Source organism: Megascapheus bottae, chromosome 7 (genome assembly GCF_031878675.1).
Source record: "Megascapheus bottae isolate mThoBot1 chromosome 7, mThoBot2.hap1, whole genome shotgun sequence".
In the NCBI taxonomy this organism is placed as follows: domain Eukaryota; kingdom Metazoa; phylum Chordata; class Mammalia; order Rodentia; family Geomyidae; genus Megascapheus; species Megascapheus bottae.
Window position 1 is genome coordinate 3,380,872 of NC_143515.1, and position 22,386 is coordinate 3,403,257.

A 22,386-nucleotide genomic window follows, 5' to 3' on the forward strand; every position below is an offset into this window, starting at 1 on the left:
GAAAGGGGCACTAAATCTTCGGTGCCAAGGCCTCATAGGAAACAGAAAGCTGTCTTTAAGGACTTTCCTCCTCATTTAACCCAAGTCCAATTTCTGCCACAGTTTAGGAGGCCCAATATAGATAAGATAGCAGGAAATATTGTCTTTGGCAGAATGTCTATACCTCTTACTTCCTTTTTTTTTTTTAAACTTAAACTTTAAGGTAATGTATAGAGGGGTTACAGTTACATAAGTCAGGTAATAAGTACATTTCTTTTCAACAGGGTTAACCCTGCTTCTCCCACTTTTCCCCCTCCTGACCCTCCACCCCCTCAAGTTGTAAATCTCATTCCCAAATAGTGTCTGGTGAGTATCACTGCTGAATTGGTTCACCTTTTGTCCCTCAATTTCTGTGATTCCCCTTTCCTTTTACAAGTCTTGTATATAAATTATATACAGGACAAAGGGTACAATAATAATAATAATAATAAATGACAAACAGAGTGCACAAATAGGGAGGAGGAGAAATAAAGAGTACAATAAAGGGCAGGGAGTTTTGCCTAGAGGTAGAGTGCTTGCGTAGTGTGGCCCTGGGTCCAGGTTCCTGGGTTCCACACCTGGACAGTGCTCCGCCCTGAGTGCCAGCCCCAGGATTTGCCAAGCATCCGTCCGTCCATGCGTCCGTCCCGTGTTCGTCTCTTGGATTCGTTTCCCCCGCGTGGTTTCCGTGGCCGTGGGCAGGGCAGTAGCATCCCTTCTTGGCTGCAGCCCCGCCAGCATCGGCGGTTCCAGCATCGGCGGTTCCAGCAGTGTTCCTGACAATGGCCGTTCTGACGGGTGAGGCGGCATCTCAACGTGTGGCCTTTCTCTTGGCGTTGGATCCTTGCTCTGCCATCTGTCTTGGCTGACAGAACGTGCACGCCTTGACTGGGACCGTGTGGGGCTGCAGCCAGGCACGCAGGACCGCGGAACCGCCTCGGGAAACGCGGAACGCTCGCCGCAGGTGAGCCGCCGCGGAGGGGGCGTCGTCCGGCTGGTCGCGGGACGCGTCCTCACGTCGATCTGTCCTGCGTGCTGGGTGCATGGATGCACGGTGACCCCGGTGGAGGGGGCGGCTGCGGGGGCCCAGGCCTCGGCCCACGCGGGCGCCTCGGGCGGTGCGCACCTGCCGCCCTGGCTCCTGCTCGGGACGCTGAGGTCAGGGGAGGCGCAGGGGCGGCGTCCACGCCCGGGCTTCAGGTCCCGGGACTGCCACCGAGGCAGCCCGCACGCAGACGCCCTTCCCCAGGGAGCGGGGCGCCCAGGGCGGCGGCGGGGGCCGCGTGCGCGCGGAGCTCGGGCTGGCGGCCGAGGAGGAGCGGGGCGGGCCGGGCGGGCGGCCGGGCGGCGCGGGGCCGGCGAGCTCCCGCCCTCCGCCGGCGCCGGCCCACGTGACGGGAAGCGGCGGCGGCGGCGGGGCCGGCAGCCCGGGAGCCGCGGGCCGGAGCGGGCGCGGGGCCCCAGGCCGCGGCGGGCGGCGCGGGACGGCGGGCTCGGGCGCGGTGAGTCGGCGGGGAGGGGGCGGCGGGCCGGGGAGCGGGTGCGGCCGGCGGGGGCAGCCCGGCCCGGGGCCGCGCCTGCAGGACGGAGCGGGGTGCGCGGTGCGGGCGCAGGTACGAGACGCTCCCGCCGGCGTGCGCGAGGGCGTGCGGCAGGGGCGCCGCCGGGGCCCTCGTCCTCGACTCGGATCCCGGCGAGACGGACAGCCCGGTCCCCCGCCTGCCCGGGGCCGCCCCGCCAGTGCTCGGTGTGGAGCTCGGGCCCCTCGGGCCCCTGGATGTCAGCGCTTGAAGTTCCGGGCCACACAGGCCCGGACTGCCCCAGAACCGGACGGACGGCCGGGGCTGTCAAACCAGGAGGCCTGCGCGGGGCCAGCCGCGCCCCGCGGGCGGGTGGGGGAGGCTGGCTCCCTGCCCGTGGGCCACGGGGGTGGCTTGGGGCTGCCCGCTGGTCTGAGTCCGCCCAGGCCTCCGTGCCAGGCTGCGGGTGACTCCAGCCCTAGCGGCCTCGGGGTTCCCACGGGGCCACTGAAGGTACTGCGGATTTACCCGGTGCTCTGGCGGGCGTCTGGTCGTTAGCGGGGAAGGCAGGCTCCAGTGTGCTGCAGGTCCGTCACGGCACGGAGTCGTGCGAGGACATGGAGTCGCCAGAACCCCTGCAGGGGCTGGGTGGTACCCACGACTCCCTGAGGGCGGTGGACAGCCGAGGGCACACAGCGTCACGGCCATGGCCGGCTGCTCCCTTCTCTTCTCCCTTCCGTGTCTGCTAGCCAAGCAGCCTCCACAGCCGTCACAGCCGCCTCCTCCATGGGTGGTAAAAGGCGGCTTAGGAGACAAGGCACAGCCCTGACCAGGGTTTCCTGGAACCTGCCCTGCCCCAGTTCCCAGCTCGTCTGCGAAATGGAATTGGTGCCCCGGCTGTAATGAGCACTGTGAGTTCAGTCCCCCTGCCATTTCACAACTCTGACCTTTGGGACAATTTGCTGAACATTCTACATCAAAACAGGGCTACCATGACACAAGGTATATGGATTTTAGCAAGAAAATGTATATTGGGCTGGGAGGGTGACCTAGTGGTAGAGTGCTTGTCTAGCATGCACGTAGACCTGGGTTTGATTCCTCGGTACCCTGTATATAGGAAAAGCTCTAGACGGTGCTGTGGCTCAATAGGTAGAGCCCTAGGCTTGAAAAAGCCCAAGGACAATGCTTAGGCCCTGAGTTGAAGCTCCAGGTCTGGCAAAGAAGAAAGAGGAAGAAAGGAAGGAAGGAAGGAAATAAATAAATAAATGTATATAGATAGCACTGACCTAGAGCCTGGTACTTAGAAGGGGCATAAAATATTGTTATCAACTATAAGTTAGTGGAGAGCTATGTTTCACTCAGATCAGAAAATGTGTGGCTCTTTGCTGTGATTGGCTGTTAAGCCAATGAATGCTTTGCCCTATAGTTGGACTTCTGAAGTCCAATCGACTGTACACATCTCCACTATCTCTGAGTGACAGTCCTCTGTTCCTAGAAATAGGTACGGAGCTGTTCACCACCATAGGCTCCGAGGATGGATTTGGCCTGAGCTTCCCAGAGACACACAGATTTTTAAGGGGACTTGTTCTTCAACTGAATGTTGCTGTATCCAGGGTTGCTTTTCCTCCTCTGCCTCCTCCTCCTCTTCTTCTATTCAGTATCAATGCATAATCCCTTAACTTTTTCCCTCAAACTTTGTGCTCTACCACTTAGCCACAGCTCTATTTCCAACTTTTTAGTAGTTAATTGGAGATAAGAGTGTCATGGGCTTTTCTGCTCCACTCAGCTTCAAATCTTGATTCTTAGATCTCAGCCTTCTGAGTAGTTAGTATTGCAGGCGTGAGCTACGGGCAACTCGATTCCATCCAGCTGAAGGGGTTGAAAAATCATAGAGCTTACTATTTTAAAACTACTACATTTTCTAGGCTTTACTTGCAACTAGCATTTCTGATTTCTTTTTAAGGGAGAGGGAGTTCTTATGGTCTGCTCTTTTATGATAATATTAAAAAAATGTGATCCTTTAAGAAAACTTAAGGAAATTCTACTAACAGTATATCTTTATTTGAATCCAGACCTCATTAGAAATACATTAAAATAATCATTTGTGGCAAGCAGGTGTTTAGATACTGCCAAATAATTTGACTCAACCTTTACGACTCAGTTCCTCTGTGACAAGCCTGACCCGTTTTTCTTTATTAAAAAATACGCAACTACTCAATGAATGTAGAATTACCAACTCAATTTGAGGTTGCCCAAATGAGATTGAAAGCTTCCTAATGTATTCGAAAGTCATATGGAGGACTGGAGAGCAATATCTTCATATTCTAGTAGCTGCTGCTGAGATTGGAGAAAAATAATGTATGTAAATGAGGACACCTTGGCATCTTATAGGAAGGTGACAATTCTTTGTTATTGTTTGCAGGCTCAGTACAGAGAAAGATGTATGAAGCAAATTTCTTATTAGAGATCTCTGTTCTCACTCTCTAGCTTTCACCTCCTCATGTTCCTTCTTCAGTTATAACTGTTGATAAGACTTTTAGGATGTATATGACTTATACATTCATCTATACATGTACACACAATACATATGCCCACTATATGTGTAGTGCATATATATGGTATGTGTATGTTGTGTACCTGTGTGTTTGTGTATGTGAACATACATATAGTCATCCTTTGGGGAATTGATTCTAAGGACCTTTACAGATAGCAAAATTTGTGGATGCTCAAGTCCCTAATATAAAATAGCATAATACTTTCATAAAATAGATGCATATTCTTCTTTATACTTTAAACCATCTATAGATGATATCTAATACCTAACACAATGTAAGTACTATGTAAAAAGTTTCTATCGAGTATTGCTAAGGGAATAATGACAAGCATATTTTTTTTTTTTTTTTGCCAGTCCTGAGCTTGAGCTCAGGGCCTGAGCACTGTCCTTGGACTTTCTCAAGGCTAGAGCTCTACCACTTGAGCCTCAGCACCACTTCTGGCTTTTTTCTATGCATGTGGTACCGAGGAATCGAACCCGGGTCTTCATGCATGCTAGGCAAGCACTCTACCACTAGGCCAAACTCCCAACCCGACAAGCATATTTAGTATGAGACTTTTTTTTTCTTCAGGTAATTGGTTGAATCCACAAATATGGAACCCCGGGAAGTTGGATTGTGTATATTTCTGTATGTTTTGGGGTGCTGGAGGTATGGCTCAGTGGGAGTGATTGCTTAGCAAGTATATGAGGTCTTGAGTTCAAAACCCCAGCTTCAAAAAAAGAAAAAGAAAATTTTGTCTGTTTGTCTGTGTGTGTGTGGTTGCTCATGCCTTTTTAACCCTAGCTTCTCAGGAGGCTGAGCTTGCAGAAGTTGGGTTTTTTGTTGTTGTTGTTATTTTTGTGGATCATGGGGCCTGAACTCGGCCTGGGCGCTGTCCCTGAGCTCTTCAGCTCAAGGCTACCACCTTATCTTTGCGCTAAGCCCCGCTTCCCGTTTTCTAGAGGTTAATAGGAGACAAGAGTCTCAGGTCCTTTTGTGCCAGGGCTGGCTTTGAACCTTGATCCTCAGATCTCAGCCCCCTGAGTAGCTAGAATTACAGGTGTGAGCCACCACGACCAGCTGGAAGAAGTTTTGAAGCCATCCCAGGCAGAAAATAATCAAGGTTCTTCCCTCCAGTCTACTAGCTAAAAGCTGGAAATGGAGGCATGGGTCAAGTGGTAGAGCGCTATCCTTGAGTAAAAAGGGTAAAGAAGAGTATGATGCTCTGATTCCAAGCCCTAGTATGGGTATAGTAACTAATTAATTTCAGTAATTATGCTCTGGAAAAAAGATGCCAATCATGAATAGTTAAGTACAGTTTTTATTTCATGTCAATCAAGAGGACAGGTTAGGTGTTAAAATGTTAGACCTTAGCAATCCTCCCCTCCTCTCCCTGCTTCTCCTCTCCTGAAATAGGTCTGCTGTGCTTTAACTAATGAAAGAATTATTATCTCTTTCACCCTCACATGCTGGTCAAATGCTACCTTAATTTGTGGATTGGGAAAAGTCTGGTAGAAGCCAATAAATTTGTTGTTGATTTTTAACAAATTCCAAAATTATGTCATTAAACAGATGCTTATCGGACTTGGAAAACACTGGGCCAGCCTGGAGTGCCGTTCAATAAGAAAAATTGATGTTACATAAACATATATCTTACTTTGGTAGAAAATCTATAAGGACATACATAGGTTGTCTCTGTCTCATTTCCAGCAGGGCATGTAGAATAATAAGATTTTTCTTCTAGACCCACACTAGAGAATCAAGGGTTCTGCTGATCTCTGGGGCTTCTAGGAGGGTCAGCTGAGGGGTCTACAGGGATGCCATCAGATGGTGCCCTTGAGCAAGCAGCCTATGCATACGTCTGGTGTGTCTATAGGCTTGAAGCGACCTTTGTCTGTGTATGGTGGATGTCCATATGGTATGTGTTTATATGGTATGGCTACAACTTAGCATCTACCATTGCAGGTTGGAGACGCTTTTGCAAATATATGGTACATGTACAGATAATGTGTACGGCTGGTATGTCTACTGTCCAGGTTTGGAGGCAGTGTGACACCTAGTTAAGGGCATGTACCTTGTAGTTAAGCTGCCTGGATTGGAATCACAGCTGTCTACCTATTATTCATGGCCTTCAAGACTTCTAGACACACTGACCTTCCTCTTGGGCCAGAAGCAGAGGGATAACAGTGTAGTGGAAGCAAATAGTGGAGTCCAAATATCGGTGTACAGAAGAGGAGACATTGACTCATGCAAGATTATAAGGGATGGCTAGACCACAACTAGAACTCAGAGTTCTCAGTTACTATTGAAATGTCATGTACTGTACTCACCACTTACTGTGGCTCACTGCTGGCTCAGGTGAGCTCTGAGGCCTTGGTCTTCACAGAGGGCCTCTACGCTTCCCAGCCCCAGTGCTCACCCTCAGAGTCTGTGTTTATTTTTCCAATACTCATCATACTCTTCTGACTCCAGCAAGTCAGCTCCCATTATCCCCATCTAGCTCAAGCCCCTGTGTGGGAACTATTTCAGAGGAGCAAAACCCCAAACAACAACTCTCTTCTTTTTTTGCTATGTTGCCCAGGCTGGTCTTGAACTTGTCACAGCTCAAGGGATCCTTCACTTTAGCTTGCAGGTGGCTGGTACTGTAGAGCTTCCAAGCTGTCCTCTTTGAAATGCATTCATAAAAGGAAATGCTCTTATTAAGCTAGGACCTTATACTAGAGAGGGGAAAAAAATTTCTTTTCAAATTCAAAAAATTGCTTCAGAAACTCACTGTTATGTTTTGAGAATGATGTGTTCTTCATAGGCTCATGTATTAGGGCCTGGATGCCAACCGATCCAGTGATTGGATCCTATAATCTCTGACCTAATCAATCCATTGATCTCTTGATGGATTCACAATATGGTGGTGTTATTGGGAGGCCTTGAAAAGTAGGAAGAGGATGTGGATGGAGGATTGGGTTATTGTGGTGTGCCCTTGGGGTTTTCTGTGCCTGACTCCTTCCTGTATTTATCTCCCAGCTTCCTGTCTGCCATGCTGTGAGCTGCTGTCACCTTGGGATATTAACTATGAAGAGTTGACACCTTGGAAAGGTACTTAAATCTTTATGTTGGGTGTTTTGGTGTAAACACTCTGTTCTTGTACTTTGAGACATTAACACTCAGAGCTGACTAAGCACCTCCTTTCCTGCTGCACACCACCCCTTTCTTATGCTGGTGATGGTACCCAGGTCACACACATGCTAGTTAAGTACTGTACCTTTGAACTATCCTCTTCCTTCCCGATTCAGTTATTCTGCAGTAAAATAACCAGTAAACTGTGATTATATTTTTCACTTCACCTTTTTGTTTTTAATTCTGGGCCTACTGAAGAGCTGAAACAGTAGCATTCATATCAACTCTTTTTCTCCTAATGTGGTGATCAAACATAATACATTAACAGCAGAATAATATATTTACTAAACTATACATGAATAGCTTTTTTTCCCTGCTCCAGGACCTTTTTATTTTTAATTTTTTATTTTGTGGGTCATGGGGCTTGAACTCTAGGCCTGGGTGCTGTCCCTGAGCTCTTTAGCTCAAGGCTACCACCCTACCCCTTGAGCCACAGCTCCATTTCCTGTTTTTTAATGATTAATTGGAAGTAAGAGTCTCAGAACTCTAGTGCCCCAGGCTGGCTGAGAACCACGATCCTCTGATCTCAGTAGCTAGGATTACAGGTGTGAGCCACGCCACCGGCCTCCAGGACCTTTTTTTCTCCCCTGATTACATCTAGTTATTGAGTCCTTGGTCTCCTCATGATTAGTATTTTCATGATTTGGGCATTCTTAAAGAGTGTGAAGGATTCTGTAGAAAGTCTCTAAATGTTTCTAGTCCATTCTCATGATTAGGTTGCTGCAATGTATACTTTGCCAAAAACACCACATGGGTGACATGCTGCAATTACATTTTAATTGCATTTAAATTCTGGGATACGTTACATGTTGCCTCCCCCACCAAATGGGAGGAGAAGCTCAGATGAAGTAACCTATGATCCTTTTTATCTCCAGGCCAGTATCACTGGCTTACAGGCCCAGTGAGCAGTTTTCTCCTCTGCCCTGGTAAGCCAGACTAGGAATTGGGTTCCTTTGTTACCTTTGATGCTATCTTAGAGTACAGATTCCTTGTCTCCGCCATTAAAGAATTAAAAGGCAGTAAAGGTGTTTAAGGTCAGAATAATGCATTTATTTGGAAGTGAAAAGAAATCACTGAAAGGACTATCCTAAGCACGGATCCCCAAAGATGAGTTCAGTAGAGTCCTCTTTGAGGAAGATTTCCGTGGTATGGGGCTCTTCCCATATCTCCTGCCCTGTCCTGGGCTTTGCACTGATTAGCCCTTCTTATCCCTTCTTATCGGTTGAGCAATTTGAATGGGAACTCATAACATTATAGAGAGAAGCAGTTAATCAGGCGCTCAAGGCCCTATGGGAACAAGAAGCACCATAATAATCCACGTGTTATGTTATGCCTGTACTTTTTAACCCCTAGCTACCTAAAAGTTCCCCTTTCTTTCTTCATTTCACATTTCTTTGCATGTGTATTCCACATTACCCTGTTATATCTTCTTGAGGACTTAAGAAAATAAAACTCCCTTCTAGGAAGCCAACCATTGCTTGAAAAACAACTCCATACCTTCTTACCATCAAAGAAATAACTATGTATGTGGCCCCTGAGCCTTCACTTGACTGTAGACAGTTAACATTTTCCTTGATCTTGAGGTCATGTTCATTGATTAGCCAATTCATATCCTAAGAAGAGAGAATTGTCTCTTAAAGTTACTTCTGTGTGTTTTATAAGTATGACGTGAAGTTTTGGACACTAGTGGGGTTTTTATTACATGTATTATTAGGATTGGGGGTGTGACTCAGTAGTGGAACACTTGCCCAACATGTGCAAGGCCCTGATTCCATCCTCAGCAACATGGATAGATGGAAGAGAGGGAGAAAGAAAAGGCAGGGTGAAATGTCCTGTTTCTTTAGATTGTGTAGGTTAATTCTATGAACCTTTAATTCTTCATTGGAGCTTGGAGGATCTGGAGGTGGTGGTTTTAGTAGGTGTTAACTGTTAACATTTTACTTTGCTAGCTTATCACAATGTACACATCTGAAGCTATCTGGCAATGGGAAACTTGTGTTGTCAAAGTTTACCTATTCCCAGCCCAGCCAATCTTGAGGATGTGATTTAGTTCTTGTCAGGCGTATAATAAAAGGAATTAAAAATGTACTCTGTGAAGGTTAGAGTTTGAGTCCAATACTACATTAATTAACAGGTGAAAGGGATGCAAATGTTCTATGTATGTACAAGAGCCACATAAAATATGAGACTGAGAGGTCAGATGGTGGAAGCTTGTACAGCAACCTGAGCCAAGGAAAGGAAGGGAGATTATGAGAGGGTGAGGGAAAGGAAACATGTGAATAATGGTTTTCTTGATGTACAGATTAATCTCTCAAGTAAGCTCCTCAGAAGACTACAGAGCAGTTTGAGCATCCCTGTCTGAATTCCAAAATGCTCCAAAGTCTAAAGTCTGGCCCATAACAAATGGAAAATTCCATACCTGATCTCTTGTGACTGCACTCCATCAAAGGTCAGGCATGTTATGTGTGTGGTACAAAAATACTTTTAGGCTGTGTGGATGAGTCGCATGTAAAACAAAAGAATTTTATGTTTAGATGTGAGTTGCACCATCAAGATATCTCATTACACACGTGTACATATTCCAAAGCCAAAGACCTGAAACAGACTGCCTTGTGGTCCCATGGATTTCAGATGAGGAACCCTCATCTTGCAGCCAGTCTGTGTTAATCTTTAGTCTCTTTCCTTGGGTCTATCCTGAAGGAAGACAGGACCTTCAGAAGAAAATGCTGCTCTTCGTCCCTGTGTCCTAATCAGCACGCCAAGGCACCATACTTCAGAGTTTGTTTTCTGAGCTCCACCAATAGCATAAGAAAGAGCAGGTTGCCTGCAGCTCACGCCTATAATCCTAGCCACTCAGGAGGCTGATGTCTGAGGATCAAAGTTCAAAGCCAACACTGGCGGGAAAGTCTGTGAGACTCTTATCTCCACTTGACCACCCTTAAAAAGGCCAAAAGTAAGTCTGGGAGTTCGGCCTAGTGGTAGAATGCTTGCCTAGCATGCACGAAGACCCGGGCTTGATTCCTCGGTACCACATACATAGAAAAAAGCCGGAGGTGGTCCTGAGGCTCAAGTGGTAAGCTCTAGCCTTAAAGTGCAAGTGCCAGTATTGAGCACAAAATCTCAGGGACAGTGCCTAAACCCTGGGTTTAAGCTCCAGGATTGGCACTTGCGCACTCGGACACACAACACACACACACACACACACACACACTCGCAGGCAAAGGAAAATAATGCACAGCTATTTCCACCTGGCCTTGAGCCCCTCAGCACACCAAGAGAAGCATCACAAGCTTTTTTTCTATAAAAGGAAATTCCGCTGTTAAAATACAAAGTAGAGGAAGTAGTGCTGGAGATCAAGGGGTAAGACAGTAGCCTTGAGCTGAAGAGCTCAGGGACAGCGCCCAGGCTCAGAGTTCAAGTTCCATGACCGACCAAAAAAAAAAGAAAAAAAAAAGAAAGAAAAGAAAAAAGAATAACAAAGTAGAAGCTTAAAAAAAAAGTCATTGTGCTTTTTTTTTTTTGTGCCAGTGCTGGGGCTTGAGCTCAGGGCCTGAGCACTGTCCTCGGGCTTTCTCAAGGCTAGAGCTCTACCACTTCAGCCACAGCACCACTTCTGGCTTTTTTCTAAGTATGTGGTACCGAGGAATCGAACCCGGGTCTTCGTGCATGCTAGGCAAGCACTCTACCACTAGGCCAAACTCTGCCTCATTGTGCCTTTTAAAGTCGCTGTACAGGGCTGAGATTTGTCTTGGGTACTGGGCCTGTGTTCATGTTTCACACGGTGACTTCTCTTCCAAAGCAGAGTTGTTTTTGTCTTTTTTTCAAAACCCTTTAAAGGGTACTGACATGGCTGGCCTTCCCCTGTTGACTTCACATCCAGCCACATCTACATGTTTATATGACCATTTACCCTCTGTTGGCTTATGATGAATGAAGAACAAAACAAAACAGAAAACTTTCCTGTACAGATGAAGAAATATCACTTTAGTGTTGTGTGTGTGTGTGTGTGTGTGTACTTGAACTCAGGACCCTGTGCTCTTTCTTGGCTCTTTTCTTTTCCTCTTAAGGCTAGCACTCTACCACTTGAGCCATGCCTCCACTTCTTTTTGCTGGCAGATAAGAGTCTCACAGGCTTTCATGCCCAGGTTTGCATTGAACTACAATCCCCAGATTTCAGCCACCAGAGTAGGTAGGATTACAAGCATGAGTCACCAGCACCCAGTTTCTAAGGGATATGTCTATGGGAAGTAATTTATGTGATGCCACAAATTGGGCTTTTATATTCTGAGAAGTGGCCACTGAACGTAGATAAAATAAACTAAACACTGAATGTACATAAACTAAGACATTACAAGTAACTCATGTGTGTGTGTGTATGTGTGTGTGTGTGTGTGTGTGTGTGTGTGTGTAATAAATATGCTCCATGAAATGAATTTTTTTTTGTCAGTCCTGGAGCTTGAATTCAGGGCCTGAGCACTGTCCTCAGGCTTTCTTAAGGCTACAGCTCTAACACTTGAGCCATAGCACCATTTCTGGCTTTTTCTGTATATGTGGTGCCAAGGAATTGAACATGAGTCTTCGCGCATACTAGGTAAGCACTCAACTACTAGGCCAAACTCCCAGCCCCATGAAATGAAATTTTAAACAAGGTCATGCAATCTGTGAATTTTACCAAGCTTATTAAGCTAAGAGTCCATTTCCAGGGCCAAGCTTGGGAAAATAAATGACACACACACACACACACATAAATGCATGAAAAAATATATTTACCTCCAGATCATTTTGTCTTTAATAACTCAGCAGTAATTCAAAACACACACACACACACACACACGTGTGCGTGCGCGCGCGCACACGCAATTAAACTTGTTCTATTTTAAGCAAGTGAACCATGATTGCCTCAAACACCAGAATCAAAGGTAATGATGAGATTATCTCAGAGCTGGGAGTCTGTCTCCAGGCTCACAGTAGATGCTCCAAGGGGTCAGATGGAGTCAGGAAATGAATGGGATCCTCAGAGAAGTGGACGGATCTGCTGGGAGAGGAGCACCTTGAAGCTTTTCTTGATGGTGATTCAGTGGAATGTTTGTGGTCTGAAAGTAAGCCGGATGATCTGAGCAGGTCTATTGCATTGTAGCGTCAAACTTATCCAGTATATAGACCTGATCTCCCTCCTCATTTAAGATAACACTGGAGATATATACTTCAGCTAAAACTTGGTTAAATCTACCTGAAAGATAATTAAAAATTGATGTTTAATAGCTATAAAAGGTCACATAGAACCTGTGTAAGATATAGCAAACAATAATAAAAGCTACACTTGAGAAAACCTAGCACTGGTGCTGTTGGAGAAGTCTAGTGTCAGCCTGTGCCCCCTGAGTTTGTGTTGGTTGTCCCTATGAGGCTTTTGTACGCTTCATTTCCAAGTGAGCTGTTGTTTACTCTCTGGTGAGGAAACTTGGTTCATCGTAGTTCCTACATGGTCTTATCCAAATGGAAGCTCACCCTACCACTGTAGTTTTCATTGAGCCTGTGCTCTGTGATTGCTGGAAGTTTTCAGGCCTCAAATGCAGTCTTTTTTGGTTATAGTTTACACACCAGGTGATTAATCAGGCTGAATGTCTCATATTGGCTGGATAGTCATCTTTTATTTTCAGGGAAAACCCTGTAGTTGCAGTTTGCCTCATCTGTTAGATTTCTTTACCAAGGGAATCTCCACGTAGTTCAGATGTCAGATCTTTACTTAGATTAGTATCTGCTCCTGCAGCTCCCTTCTCCTTTTATCTTCAACTCTTCCTTTTTATGGTGGTGTTGTGTTTTTTTATTTATATGCAAGCTTCATCTTGGTTTCCAGCTGTGTCATCTTCCAGGAGCCTTATTCTAGGCCCTGTATTATCTCGTACTGGGAATGGAACCCAGGATCTTGATTGTACTATACAAGCTCTTTACCACTCAAGTAAATCTCAGCACCTCTCATGCCATGCAAGGTTTAGAAAGATTTTTTTTTTGGGGGGGGGTCATGGGGCTTGAACTCTGGGTCTGGGTGCTGTCCCTGAGCTCTTCAGCTCAAGGCCACAACCCTACCCCTTGAGCCACAGCCCCACTTCTGGTTTTCTAGTAGTTAATTAGAGATAAGAGTCTCACTTTTTTTGTTCCTGGGCTTGCTTTGGCTTTGAACTGTGATCTTCAGATCTCAGCCTCCTGAGTAGCTAACCACTTTTTTTTTGTTTGTTTGTTTGAGATATAGGCACACAGATCTGTACAGGTTAGAATTTGTACTGGAGTGGCATTTTTCTCTGGGTTTCTTATAGCAAACTTTTCATTGTAAAGCAAGTTGGCCGACCATGAAATGCATGCAACTTAAGTATACAAGTGAATGAATTTTGACACATTACACACTTGTATAACCAATAACTCAACAGGTTATAGACTGTTATCTCAGAAAGTCTCCTTTGTTCCTTTCCACACTATTAGTCTTTTCAAAGGAAGTGCTTCTGATTTCTGTCAATATAGCTTGTTTTTGCCTACCTTTGAACCTTGTGCTATGACAGCACACAGTGTAAAAGTGGTTTCTTTCACTCAATGATTTGCAGTTATCCTTTTTTTTTTCCGTTTGCTTTCTCTCTTTCTAGAGCCCCGGGCCATTCCAGGCACCCCTTGTATTGTCCCAGCCCATCTCCTAGTAGTCCTATCTTTTTCAATTAGTTTATTCCTTTGCATGTCACAGCTAAATGGACAAAAACAGGTACAACTTAACTGCTTTGTGGTTTTTAAGCTATTGTGAAGAAGCTTGCTGAGTATATCTTATATGAATCTTTTTATGGCTGTTGATGTACATGTAAGATATTTAGCATCATAGGAAGAAGTTAATGGATCAATGCATGTTTAGCTTCGTGTAAACCTGCCAAGCCAATCTCCAAAGCAGTGGTACCACCCTGTACTCCTGTACTCCCACAACAAAGCAGTGGTACCACCCTGTACTCCTGTACTCCCGCAACAAAGGCAGAGATTGTTCCCTTGCATTTGATCTTGGTAAATGTGAAGTCTTATTGTGTCTTAAACTGAGCATCTTGTTACATTCTTTTTGATCACTCATTGTCATCGTTTGTGAAGTGCTTCTTGGGAGTCTTTTGCTCTTGTAAAAAAATAACCTTGTCAAGCCAGGCGTGGTGGCTCACGTTTGTAATCGTAGCTACTCAGGAGGCTGAGATCTGAGGATTGCAGTTCCAAGCCAACCCAGGCACTAAAGTCTGTGAGACTCTTATCTCACCATCAGAAAACTGGAAATGGGGCTTTAGCTCAAGGGGTAGGGCAGTAGCCTTGAGCTGATGAACTCAAGGACAACACCTAGGCCCAGAATTCAAAGCCCCATGACTGATAAAATTGTCTTATTCATATTGGCTTATAGTTTGTAAATATTGTGTATATGAGTCAATTGCCAAGTGTATGCATTAAAATTTTTTCTTCTAGTCTAGTGCTTGACCTAATTGTCTATCATGTCTTTTTGTGCTGGTTCTAAGGCCTGAACTCAGGGCTTAGGGCTGTCCCTTAGCTTTTTAGCTTAAGGCTGGCACTCTACCATTTTTTAAACAGTAGCTTCACTTTTGACTTTTTGCTGCTTAATTGGAGATTAAGACACCTAGGCTTATCAATATATGTGAATTAATGCACCTTCTATCTGGCGAATATCATGTAACCCTTTTATTAATTACAATAAAAAAATAAATTAAAAAAGACACCTAGGCTTCAAGATGCCCATGAATGAGCTGCAAGCAATCTTGTCCTTTCCTCATTGTGTCCTCATATGGTAGAAGGGACAAAAAGCTCTCTTGAGCCTCTTTGATAAGGACAACTAATCCCTTTCTTGAGAGCTTCACCATCAGGAACTGAACACATAAAAGAGGAACAATAGATGGAACCATGGAAAGGTGGGAGTGGGGGTGTGGCACCCATGGTAGAGAGATGACAGTGATTCAACAATCAGATTACAGGACTCCCAAAGCCTGGGGTGCCCTCTGGGAATTTGTGGTCTCAGGGAAGGGAGCTGAATTCTCATGTGTGGATGCTGTTACTCCAGTGGATGGAAAACAGGAAATAGTGGAGTTCTAAAATATTTGAGGTGACACACAGCAGTGACTTATTTTCTTCCCCATGTCTGAACCTTTCTTGGATATTGCTGAGTTGTTCTAGCCTTTACTGGAATGACCCAAAGGATTAAGGAATTTCATCCATCAAGAGACAACCCTGCTCTATCTTCGGAGTGCTTGGATGATGGAGGGGAGGGAAGCATCCTTGTAACTGGTGATCCTTTCTATAGAATAGAACCTGATACTCTGTCCCGTGATTCCTGCCCTCACAGGTGTGGCATTGGCTCCAGGAACATCTCTTCTCACTTAGATAGGCCAAGGGAGGCCATCTTGACATTCTGCTGACCAGGACTTTGTGATACGTGATAGGAGAGAGTAGGAAGCCCCGTGGCTTCACGGCCAGGGCTGTGCCCACAAACCGTTGAGTAGCCAGTTGTGCCACTTGGAAGATGTTTGGCAGAACAGCTTTGCTGTTGTATAGCGCACGTGTGCTGTGGAAGGCAAATGTGCAGCTGGGTCGGTACCCGGCCCTCCTGAGAGGAACATGGGAATCCCACACCTGTTTCTGCGTCTATCCTATAGCTGTGTCATGCCATTCTATCAAGTGCAGTCATAGAAAGTAAGGGGGAAAGGTGAGCACTAGTTCTGCCCTTTGTCTTGTCTGGAGGAACACAGGCCTCCTGGCTGCGGACGTGTCTCCCAGGAGCAGTGTGGTGGTGGTCGTGGTGGTTCCCCATAGTGGTCAGCTCTGTCAGGAGCTAGTGGGGTACACCATCAGACTGTGCGTACGTATCCTGTGTGCTATCCAGCGTCCCCGTTGTTTGGTGGGGCAGGCCACAGGAAGGTCTCATTGGGATTATTTTTTGTGTAGCTAAACTGCGAACCAGGGAACGGGTGTGACTTAGCAGGCTGAGACTGGATGTGTCCGTGCTTTCCCCAGGATTGAGTGTCTCCCTCTTCCACAGACCACCCCGCCGGCATGATGAGCATCAAGGCCTTCACGCTGGTCTCCGCTGTGGAGCAGGAGCTGCTGACGGGCGACAGGGAGCGCGTTCACATCGAGTGCGTGGAGTGCTGCGGGAAGAACCTCTACCTGGGCACTGCTGACTGCTTCATTTACCACTTCCTGCTGGAGGAGAGGACACTGCCTGCAGGCACAGCCTCATTCACTGCCACCGAGCAGCTGCACAGACACCTGGGCTTCAAGAAGCCTGTGAACGAGCTGCGAGCAGCCTCGGCCCTCAACAGGCTGCTGGTGCTATGTGACAACTCCATAACCTTGGTCAACATGCTGAACCTGGAGCCTGTCCCCTCTGGGGCTCGCATCAAAGGAGCAGTGACCTTCGCTCTGAACGAGAACCCTGTGAGCGGGGACCCGTTCTGCGTGGAAGTGTGCATCATCTCGGTGAAACGCAGGACCATCCAGCTGTTCCTGGTATACGAGGACCGTGTTCAGATCGTCAAGGAAGTATCTACCCCCGAGCAGCCCCTTGCCGTGGCTGTGGATGGCCACTTCCTGTGCCTGGCCCTGACCACACAGTACATCATCCTGAACTATAGCACGGGCCTCTCCCAGGACCTGTTTCCCTACTGCAGTGAGGAGAAGCCACCTATCGTCAAGAGGATAGGCAGACAGGAGTTCCTGCTGGCTGGCCCCGGAGGCCTGGGTGAGGAGGGACTGGAGCACTGCCTCAGGACAGGGCTTGAGCCCTGCCTGCTGCCCTGGGGACCAGGCTTGGGGGGGAGGGAGTCGGGGGTTCATCCATGTAGGAGCAAGGAGTCAACTGTGAAAAGTTACTAGTCGAGTGTTACCTAGCCACCAGCTCTAGGAAACCCATTGTGAGGTATTATAGGCGTTGGGTGTGCTTACGTCAGCTCAGGCAGCTGTGACATCACTAAATGGCCTAGCAAACCTGTGGGAGGAGCTGACCGCAGTCAGATTTGAAATCTGCAGGGGACTGAGGTGTCCTTAGTTGCCTGGAGGTTCAGGCCTTATTGAGGATATGTGGTGAGACTGTGGCAGAACCTATGTAGTGGACCAGTGTCTCATGACTAGTGAGTGCTGCCACTCCACAAGCCTGTGAAGGTGGGTCCCCAAGAACAGGAACAGACTAGTCACAGACAATTTTATTTTGTGTTAAATGAAGAGGAAATTATTTTAGGTAAATAACTAAGAATAAACATCTGTAAGCCTTTTTCCTAAGATTCTTCCCTTTCTGCCAGTGTACTAGGGCTTGAACTCAGGATATCATATTCTTGCCCAACTTTTTCACTTATGACTGGAGTTCTGTGAGTTGAGTCATAACTTTGTTTCCAGTTTTATGCTGGCTAATTGGAGGTAAGAGTCACACAGACTTCTGCCGAGGCTGGCTTTAAACCTCAATCCTCAGAACTCAGCCTCCTGAGTAGCTAGGATTATAATTGGCATGAGCCATGGCTGCCAAGTCTCTTGGTTGCTTTGCTGGGTAGGTGCTCTACCACTGAGTCAAAGCTCCATTTGTTTCATCAGGGTCAAAATACATAGTGGTTATTTTGACCATAAGTCTTGCTTTTTGCCTGACCTGGACCAAAATTCTATGTTATGCTTTCTGCTATAACTGGAATGATAAGTTCATACCACCATGCCAGTTCTTTCTATTAAGATGCTGTCTCATGAACTTTTTGCCCTGGCTGACCCCAAACTATGTAGGATCCTTCCAGCCTCCTCAGTGCCTAGAATGACACCATGGCTAACTTTTACTGTTGTGATGAGGTCTCAAAAACTTCTTAACCTGACTGGTCTGAACCTCGTTCATCTTGAATAGCTAGGATTACAGATATGAGCCACCATGCCCAGCTCAAATTTTTTTTTATTCAAGAAAAAATTATTTGCCCCAACTACCCTTTTCTTGAAAAGTGTGCAGATTTTCATTACAATTTTTTGATTATGGAAAGTATATATAAACTTACACCGTATAGAAAATAGTATAATGAACCTGAGGCACTACCCTTGCTTCAGCCACTGTCAGTTTGTACACATCTGTCTATGTTAGACATCTATCTATTGTACTCCCTCTGCTTGGTTTTGAAGCAGACCCCAGGCATCATAGCATTTCATCTGTGGACACTTGAGTATATGGTTCAAAGAGTCAGACACACATGCACAAAAGGAAAACCACAATACTATTTCTACCTAAAAAATGTCAGTAGTTCCTTATTACTTATATACAAGGCATGCTGCGTTTATTCTATTTTATCATAGATAAATATAGATGTACATAAATATACATGTACACTTATGTTTAAGTACTTGTGTTTTTTTTTTCCATTTATTTGTAGCAGTTCCAACCAAAGCCTTACATAGCCATTTGTTCAAAGATCTGATAATAATTTTCTTTTTCTTTAGGTTTCTCCTCCCTCTCTTTACTTTTCCTTAATTTTTAGCTGAAGAAATTGGATGGTTTCACAGACTCTAGCTTTTGATGGTTTGGCCTCCTAGTATTGTTCAATAAGCTCCTCTAGGCCCTATGATCTCTATGGGGAGGTTTGCAATGGATAATTGGTAGATTTTCTTTGCTTGCTTTGTGGGGAGCCACAACAACTGTACCACTGTCAGGGGTGACACAAGGCCTTTTCAGATCCCTTCGTGCCGAGGAAAGCTATTAACAGTCATTGCCTAGACCCATTGGGTCTGCCACTGGGCAACATTGTGTTTCTATGGGTTCTTGAGAATACTTCAGTGAAGCAAATTTTCTCCTCCTTGATTATTTGTGTATCCCTAAGTCCTTTGTTATAAAAAGGCAGTGTGAGGCGACTCCTTCTGCTTTCTACAGCTGCCTGTGTAATATCCTCATTGGGAACCATTTAGTGGGAAGGTGTGCTGTCTCCATCAGTGCCTGAGGACTTAATCAGGTACACTCCTGAGCCCTTTGGCTGTCTAGAAATCCTACAGTTCCCTGGCTTTCATGCTCTTTTCATGCACTTGATGTCCCAGATCTAATTCCTGCCATGCCTTCCCATCACAGCCTGGGAAGTCAGTGCCAGGAAGTCCATCCTTTGAAGATAACTCTATCCTGACATCATGTGGGGAGTGCCCATCTACATCCTGGTGTCTCCTTTCAGCCACACACATCAGAATTCCACTTCCTCCTACCCTGCGAGTGTCGATCTGATTGACCCCACAGTGAGTGGAGCAGAGCTGCAGTGCCAGCCTGCTGTCCCCACAATGTAATTAGTTACCAGGAGAAGCCTGATTGGTCCTGGGGCCTTTTGTCCTTAGGACATGAGCAATCAGAAATTGCTGTGTTTCAAGTCACTTGGAGTGTTCCCTTCTGTGTGGTTTTACCACCAACTGGATGTGCAGTTGATTCCTTTCACTCTACCTTCAGAGTTCAGGAAATTATCTTAATTGGTTTATTTTATAGTTATATAAAACAGATTTTAAAACAAGGTAGACATAGCAAGGCCCACTCTAAAAAGGACTAGTTTATGTTCTGCCCTGCACCTGCTGTCTTCTCTCACTTATGACCTTTATTAAGTGGGCTTATCTTTCACTTTTAAATGAAGCTTATAAGCAGACACATCAATATTTTTATCTCCTTTTTTTTTAGCTAGATGGTAGCTTCAGTTTGGCCCTGTATGGGTGTGTGTGTGTGTGTGTGTGTGTGTGTGTGTGTGTGTGTGTGTGTTGGGGCCTGAGCTCAGGGGTCTGAGCTCCCTGAACTAGTTCTCTAGCACTGAAGCCTCTAGCACTGAAGCCGCAGCTCTACTTCCAGATTTTTGATGTTTAATTGGAGATAAGAGTCTCATGAACTTTCTGCCTAGTCTGACTACTCAAATCACAGCCTCTTGTGTAGCTAGGATTACCGTGTAAGCCACTGGTGCCCGACCTAAAGATGCTTTAAAGAATTTTATATAGAGCTGGGCGGTGGCTCACGCCTGTAATCCTAGCTACTCAGGAGGCTGAGATCTGAGGATCAAGGTTCAAAGCCAGCCCGGGGACAAAAGGCCCTGAGACTCATCTCCAATTAACTTCTAGAAAATGGGAAGTGGGGCTTGGCTCAAGGGATAGAGCAGTAGCTTTGAGCTGAAAAGTTAAGAGTGCCCAGGCCAAGTTCAAGCATCATGACCCACAAAAAAAAATTTACAGATTTTATACATGTACACATATATACATATATATAGATAATATCTAACATTTCAGGGCTTTTTTGGTTATTCTCTCCCCCCCCCCCCCCCCCCCGTTGTTAGGGTTAATCTCAGGGCATCACTCAGTTGGCATTCTACCACTTGAACCATTCCTCCAGTCAGGCTTTGTGCTGGTTAACTAGAGATAGAGACTTGTAGTCCACGCCAGCTTCAAACCATGAACCTCTTGACCCCAGCCTCCTGAGTTGCTAAGATTACTCGAGTCAGCCACCAGTGCCCTGATCAGTTTATTCTGGACTAGTGCTGTTAGGAATAGTTCTTCATCCTCTGAATTTACTTGTGTTTTCGGCCATTGCTTTACAGTCTCATTTCCTGGATTTTAGATGGCTTTCTAGTCATCCTGCAAGTTGTTGAAGAGGCCATCTTGTCCTCACCGATTTAGGTGGCTGCATTTTTTTGATGCCAGTGGATCTGTCTGGATTTATTATTTTTAATCCATCTGTCCTCCTGTCTACACGTGTGCTGGTCCTTTGTAGCCTCAGCTGTGAGGGTTCCTTGTACATCATTCTCATGGTTTGCTCAGCAAAACACCTGTGTCTACATTTCATGGTTTATGCATCATGGTAGGTTATGCAACTATTCCACAGTAAAGGAATATGACGAGTTACATGCCAAGGAAGATCTTTGCTCAAGAGCATGACCAGTTCTCAGAACACTTGGTGGAGTGATGAGCACGTAGTAGGTTCTCAGTAAGTGTGTGTGAGAATATGGGAGGGATGAGGACCTGGAGGACAGGGCTAGGCGGCCGCTGAAAGAAAGCATAAAGTGTCACACATGGTTGAAAGGTTGAAAAGTGGCCGTTTCCCCCACGAAGATGTGTGCTTTAAACGCATGTTGGCCAAGAGGAAATGTGCTGAACCTCATTATTAATTAGAAGCAGATGTAGTTGATGTTCTTAAGTAAGGTAGTTCTCCTTGCAAAAGCCCAGTAGGTCATTTGTACCTGAATGTCTCCCTTCCCTTTCCTTGCTTCCTTTCTGTCTCTGTCTCTATCCCTGCCCTCCCTCCACCCTGTGCTGGTACTAAGGTTTAAACTCGGCCTTGGCACTGTCCTTTAGCTTTTTCACTCAAGGCTGGAGCTCTACCACTTAAGCCACATCTACTTTTGACTTTTTGGTAGTTAGAGATAAGAGTCTCACAGACTTTCCTGCCTGGGGTGGCTTTGAATCCCATTCCTTGCATTTTAGCCTCTTATGTAAGTAGAATTACAGGCGTGAGCAACAGATATCTGGCTTTATATACTTTCTTGAAATATAAAAGCTGGGAGGGGAGGTATATTGCACTCAGAGACATGTTTAGGGAGAAGATAATATAGTTATTTGAAGACACTGCTAATGCTTTTGTCCTTTTTTAGGTATGTTTGCAACGGTGGCTGGCATCTCTCAGCGGGCCCCAGTGCACTGGTCGGAGAACGTAGTTGGGGCAGCCATCTGTTTCCCGTACGTCATTGCACTTGATGCTGAGTTCATCACAGTCCACAGCATGTTGGATCAGCAGCAAAAGCAGACCCTACCCTTTAAAGAGGGCCATATCCTGCAGGACTTTGAAGGTACCTATTGACAGAAACATTAAGGACCGGTTGGGAATGTCTTCATGCTGAGCATGGAAGACACTCACGTGAATGGCTCTTCACACAGTCTCCGTGCCTCAGCAGCTGCACATTGTGCAGGCCCTGAGTTCAAGCCCCAGGACTGGCAAAAAAAAAAAAGGGGGGGGAAGAAAAAGGAAATAGAGGTTAATATGACCTGCATCCCTGACATACCTTCAGCATAATACACCTGAGGGTATAGAGCCATGTTGGGGTGCTGTGGAGATCGAGTGGTGCCAGTGGGCTCAGGGCTGTGGGAATAGAGTGGGCTAAGGTAAC

The 22,386-nt window shown here is 46.0% G+C and overlaps 1 protein-coding gene across 1 annotated transcript in view; it reads left to right on the plus strand.

Annotated features, from left to right (window-relative positions):
- Positions 1 to 7,131: 7,131 nt before the first annotated feature.
- Tgfbrap1 (transforming growth factor beta receptor associated protein 1) overlaps positions 7,132 to 22,386 on the plus strand; it is a 38,090-nt gene continuing 22,835 nt past the window's right edge. The window contains exons 1-3 of the mRNA XM_090336383.1: positions 7,132 to 7,165; positions 16,299 to 17,000; positions 21,874 to 22,068. Coding sequence (XP_090192509.1) covers positions 16,313 to 17,000; positions 21,874 to 22,068 — 883 coding nt within the window. The 5' untranslated portion in view covers positions 7,132 to 7,165; positions 16,299 to 16,312. The remainder of the gene's footprint in view (positions 7,166 to 16,298; positions 17,001 to 21,873; positions 22,069 to 22,386) is intronic.